Source organism: Budorcas taxicolor, chromosome 1, assembly GCF_023091745.1.
Source record: "Budorcas taxicolor isolate Tak-1 chromosome 1, Takin1.1, whole genome shotgun sequence".
Taxonomy (NCBI): domain Eukaryota; kingdom Metazoa; phylum Chordata; class Mammalia; order Artiodactyla; family Bovidae; genus Budorcas; species Budorcas taxicolor.
This window is the reverse complement of record NC_068910.1, coordinates 144,508,510-144,514,509: the sequence shown is the minus strand read 5'-3', so window position 1 is coordinate 144,514,509 and position 6,000 is coordinate 144,508,510. Positions and strand designations below refer to the sequence as shown.

At 51.0% G+C, this 6,000-nt stretch overlaps 1 protein-coding gene across 1 annotated transcript in view; it reads right to left on the bottom strand.

The window, feature by feature from the left end:
* Window positions 1-229: 229 nt before the first annotated feature.
* MASP1 (MBL associated serine protease 1) overlaps window positions 230-6,000 on the bottom strand; it is a 51,092-nt gene continuing 45,321 nt past the window's right edge. The window contains exon 11 of the mRNA XM_052640173.1: window positions 230-2,644. Within this exon, the coding sequence (XP_052496133.1) occupies window positions 1,761-2,644 (884 nt within the window). The 3' untranslated portion in view covers window positions 230-1,760. The remainder of the gene's footprint in view (window positions 2,645-6,000) is intronic.

Genomic DNA, 6,000 nt, shown 5'->3' with positions numbered 1-6,000 from the left:
TTCTATGATGGAAGAGGTAGCCTTTGAGAGGACACATGTCCATAACCAACTCCATTTCTCGTCACCCTTTCTTGGATAATGTCCAGGTGACAAAAACTGTACCCTTTCCACGGTGAGAGAGATTGTGGCTTAATGAAGGGTCAGATTTTCTTCAAAAGGTCAAAATGAACAAACATCAGCAATAACCAAACCCCCAAACAAAGGCTGTTGGTTATCCACAGAGGATTTATTTCCATTTTGGTCCCCTGATGGAGGAAACATCACAGAGGCACCTTACAGAGGAGTGAAGCTTGTGATATAAATATACAAAGTATAGCATCCGCTACACGCACCGCTCACAGGCACAGGAGTGTGCTGTCAGGACCCAACTGGAAAAGCAGATGCTTCCCAACTGCTCTCTTGGAATCCTTCTCAAGGCTTCTGTCTCTGCTGGGGAGTCCCCAGGAGAGCAAACCCCAGGGAGGAGGACGGTCAGGCTGGGGATAGCCAGGGAGAGGTTGCTGGCATTGGAAGCAGTGAACGCTGGAGCTGGTAGGACCCTGAGGGGGATCCGACGCCTTCCTTTTACAAATGGGGAAACTGGGGCCCAGGGAGGGAAAGCAATTTGTCAAAAGTTACAAGCCAGTCTGGGGGCAGAGCTGCGGCTTGAACCCAGGACTCTGGGCTCTCCGTCTCCTCTTACTGCCTTTCTTGGGCAAGACCCTGCTTCTCTTGACTTGGCTCCTGGAAGCTGGAGGAGTGGGTCCCTCAGAACATTCATGCGAGGTGGGCTCTCTGTAGAGCTCAGACTGCAGGCATGCTGTGGGGGGAAGGGGGTCTGGTGGGAGGAGGTCACTCATATAATCCCCCCTTCTTCCGTTTCCCTGCCCAGAGGCACAGCAGCATGGTGTGAGCCTTCTCTTTCTCCAAGCAATCGGGTTGAGTCTCCACATCTAGGGCTGGGGCTCAGGTAGCCCTTTCAGGTGACACATTTCAAGACCGGAAGCTTGCTTCGCGCTTGTCTGGAGAGTCAGCTGTGGATGTACCCAGTAAGTGTTCTGCATTGATAATATGAATTTAATGGGGTTGGAAAGCTTCCCACTGCTCTTCTCCTCCCCCTGGTCATCACAGAGTTTCCCAGCTTTCTCTTTGACCTTTGAGATTCCTTTAACAGGGTACAGAGGGATAAGGCTTGGACTGTAAGAAGCTTTGGGGAGAGAAAACCCAGGGATGAAAGTACTACACGGCCTTATATTTAGAGAGAGAGGCCTCTGGGTTGTCTTCCCTGTCTCCTCAAATCTGAGGGCTTTTCTGCTAGAAAAGGGTCTAGACCCAGAGGGCAGAGTAGGGAAAATATATAGATGGACTCAGCTCTAGGCAAGGAAACATTTTCTCACAGTCAGGTCCAAGCTCAGTTACTCCAACAGTGGGGCCACTGGATCTGATGAACAACTAGGAGTGAACGAGGCCCATGGGTTGGGCATTCCAGGAGAGGAGTCTGGGCACTGGCCTGAGTCTAGCTCCCTCCCCGTCCTGCAGGAGAGTGAGGCCCAGAGAGGGAAAGGGACTTGCCCCAGGGCCAGGGACCCAGGTTTCCTATGTAGGGCCTTTTCCTGTACACATTGCTGCCTCTCAGGGAGCCAGGAGCCATCTTGGGAGGGTGGGAACAGCGTGTCCATGCCTTGGTCTTGTGAGTAACAGTGGAGTGTGTTGTCATTAGTGGGGCGTGGTGCAGTCTTGCTGGGGCTGGGTAGGGTGGTTGGCAGGCAGGAGTGCGGCACTCACCGCTCCACCTGCAGCTCGCCCAGGCCCTGCGGGGAACCCATCTGCTCCCACACCCAGTCCACATAGTTGGAGACTTTGGTGTAGACCCCATACACCTGCTTGCTGCCACATTCTTCAGGGCCTCCCCAGGACACCAGGCCTTGGGCCACCCAGCGCTGGCTGGCGTCGTCGAGGATGACAAAGGCGCCACCACTGTCTCCTAGGCACGTGTCCTTGCCGCCTTCATAGTAGCCGGCACAGAACATGTTCTCGGTGACGCTGTAGTTGCCCGACCGGGACTCGTAGCTGGTCTTGCACTCGGCGTGGGGCACCACGGGTAGCTTGACATACTGCAGGACGTCTGACAAGGTCCGCGTGCCGCTGCCGATGATCTCGTCCACCGTCACGTTTGGGTTGGAGATGCCCCAGCCGGCTACCAGCCCCAGCACGTGGGGTGCGGGGCCTGCGGGCTCAGGCGGCGGCAGGCAGACGGGGAGGATGTGGGGCCCCAGGGGCACGGGCTCCCGCAGCTGCACCAGGGCGATGTCATGGTTGTAACTCTGGATGTTGAAGTCTGGGTGCAGCACCACTCGGGCCGCCGAGCTATTGACAGCCCCGGATTTGTCCCGCACGTCGTGCAGGCCCAGGTGGACGGTGACGTGCTCCTTGGAGACCGGTGTCACTGTGTTGTCTCTGCGCTGAGAGCGCAGCACGTGGGCGGCCGTGAGGATCCAGGACTCAGAGAGCAGGGCCCCGCTCCCAAACCACTTGTCATTGGGCACCCTCGAGGTGTCCTCCACCACAATCAGGGCCTGCCACGGGAAGAGGCCAGGCTCAGCGTTGCGGCCCCCAATGATCCGCTTGACCAGATTTGGCAGCGAGCGCGAGGGCTGACCGCACACTGTAAGGAGAAGGAGGGGGCGGAAGGAGAAAAGGAGACTGGTCAGGTCAGCCAGGTGCAAAGAGCCTCTTAAAGAAATGCACATCTCACCCACTGTAGATTATGCCACCGTGGACCCTGGCCTATGTCTGGGGGCCATGCTGGCCTGGGAAAGCTCTGAATGGGGTCATTTTTGGCCTAGGTCTTTCTAGCCTGGCTCCTCTGTAGTCTGACACTTCTGTAGCCAGGACCCTCTATGGAGCAGACCAGGTTACTTGTGGGCCTTCACCATCCTGAACCCTTCCAGCCAAGACCACCTGTGGTCTGGATCATCTTTAACCAGGGCTATCTCTAGCAGCAGTCCCCTTTGCCCCTTTCTTCTCTAGAAAAGGCATCTCAGAACCCAGATGTGGTCCATGCTATGGGCACTTGGAAAACTTCTGAAAACCACAGGTCAATGGCTTTGAGAGACAGATTAAAAGACTGTCGATCAGCTCACAGCAAACACAGGAGTGGAAAACAAGACACTTGGGGTCTTGATCTGGCTTTTCTCCCCTCTGTCCTGTGTGATTCTGGTAAGTAAATTTCCTTCCCTGGATTTCCCTTTTTGATCTGCTAGATGAGACTGTTGGGCAAAATGATCTTCAAGGATCCTTTAAATTACAAATTCCTTTGATTTTTATTTCATTTGCCCTGGCCACTCTCACTTTATAGGTGAATAAAACTGTCCAGAGGGTAAGTGACAGGCCCAAGGTCACATTGCTGTTAAGCTGGGTAGCAGGGGCTTAACTAGATTCTAAGACGAATGTCTTATCCTGTATTCCACAATGCCTCGTTACATATGAAGAGCATGGTCTCATGCCCTGTATCCTTTTCTTCTCTGGCCTTTGGGACACATGCTGTGAAGGGATGGCCAGGGCATCCAAGCTTAGAGAAAGGTGGCATAATCTACAAGCAATGATGCATGGGCTCTGCTCTGAGCCATCCATCATTGCACCCAGGAACCCAGTAGTACCTTCAGGGGAAGAAGAAAGGTCTGATCAAACTTCGTTCCACCGAGTTGTACCCCGAGCATGCACATGCACCACCAGTCTCCTGCAGCCAAACGCCTTTGGCCCATGAGCAGAGGGTCTTCAGTACCAGCCCCCTGCTGGCTAAGAACAAGCTCACAAGGGCCCCTCCCAGCAGAGTGCTTAGGTCTGGTGGTAAGCCTGGTGTGAGCATTGACCTCTTGGTTGCAAATTGCCAGGGCTACACCCCTTGGCCCTGGATACTTTCAGTAATCCTTTAAAGACCAAGGAGCATTTGAGTTGTCTTGGCAACTTTGAGAGGTGAGGCTTCCAGCAACCAAATGCTTTTCAGATGCTCTTCTTCCGGATGTTTTATGTGAGTCTAAGGCACCCTGCTGTTCACCCCAGGCCAGATGTGAGCTGGGTTTTGCTAATTGGCTGTGGCCAAGCCTTTCAGAGTTGAAGGCCAGAATCCTAATTATAAGCAGCAGCCTACAGAGTGATTTCTCAAGGCTGGTCTGTGACTAGCCCTGTGCAGCAACTTATTGAGTGCTGCAAGGCCCGCATCTGATGAGGGACATGCCTGTGGCTCAATCCATGGTCAGAACAAAGCCAGCACTGAACGGTGCCTTTTTCCAACCAAGGTGCCAGTGGCATGCCCCAGGTCACAGAATATCTCCAAGCTGGGGAAGCTTGGAGAACGGCTAATTTACTGATGGCGAAATTGAGGTTCAGGGAATGCAAGAGACATATCCAAAGTCATTAGTGACAGAGCCAGGAGTGGGGCCTGTTTCTTTGGATTCTAGCTTCATTTTTTCCACTGAAGTCTTTTTTTCTTCTTTATATGCTCTTGTCCTTTCAAGATGTTGAATGATGCCACGAGCCTTCGAGAGCGCTCATTGAAATGGGGCCACTCTTTTCATCTGCTACCCTTCTCCATCCAGTCTTTCCTGGGACAGAAGACTTGACTGGAAATACTAGCGCTTCAGCTGTGCTGAAATCAGATTTGGGCCCTAGAAGACTGGCGGTACTGAGGGAGGGCCCTAAAAACAAAATTGTGGTGTTCTGGAATCCTGGGTTCCTGAGGACGGCAGAGTCAAGAGTGGCTCAGCATTGCTTGTGTTGACACCAAAAGTCTTGATTCCACCTTCCAGTTTTGCCTCTAACTTTTCACAGGTAACCTTGGTTAAGTCATTATACCCTCTTGGTCCTTCGTTCTCTCAGTGTAAAATAAGAGGAAAATAATATTTGCTTAATAGTTTCCTTGGAAAGGTGGATATGATGATGCCAGTTGAAATGGCTTTCTCTATTCTGGCTTGTCTCTGCATTCAATCTTAGTGTTTTAGAAGGGAATTTGGAATTTTCTGGCCTGGTCCAATGATACACCATGTTCTGCTCAGGACTAGGTGTTACCAGAATTTCAAGACTCATATCCAACATGCTTTGTATGAATCTAGAGGGTGATGACCATCGAGAGTCATAGAGTGCCATGGATCACCTGATTCTGCTCCCCCACTTCTGAGGTATGAAATCCTAGCCCCAAAGAGGTCAGATGACTTACCAAAGATGGAGATCAGGAAAAGGCAACACCAGGACTAGAAGCTGGGCCCTTGACTCCCAGCGTAGTGCCTCACCCACTTCTAGACATCACAACAGGACTGCCCGGGATGGAACCTACCTACACTGCCATAGTATTAGCAGTGCACATAGTATTAGCAAAATGGGGATTTGATCTCAAGTTTGCCACAGCTGTACCATTCCCCATTTTCTCCAAGGCTTCCCCAGCTGTGGCCCTTAGGTGTGCTCCTGGCTAAGCCTACCTGAGATGAGGGGGGCCAGCAGAGTGTGGATGGGTTGACCTTTTCCTTCTTCCAGATCCTCATGAATTCTTTGAATTCTTGCTTAGATTGAAAGCACTCTTAAGTGAAGTCTTCCTAACCCATCCTCATTTCTCTGCTCCCAGACAACCACATGTAGGAGTGTCTTCCTTCTCTGAGATCTTGTAGCCATTGTGATGGCCAAAGCTGATGCCCAAATGCTAAAACTTTCTTCAGGTCTGGTAGACGGCTCCATAGCCTTTCCATTTTAATGCCTAAATCTAGAAGTCTACTGAGTCACTATTGAAGGTTACTAAAATGTACCATTCAAATAATATACTATCTCAGTTTACCCAACACTCTAATTCAGTAAAATATGAATGCCATTCAACCCTGAACCATATGGCAAAGCAACTGCTGTTCGACCAAATGATGAAATCAACACTGCTTCTCTTGAATGATTATATCTTTCAATCACTATTGATTGAATCACTATTCTTATTTATTTTTGAAGTGTAAATTTCTGTGTTGTGAATATTTAATTTTTGGA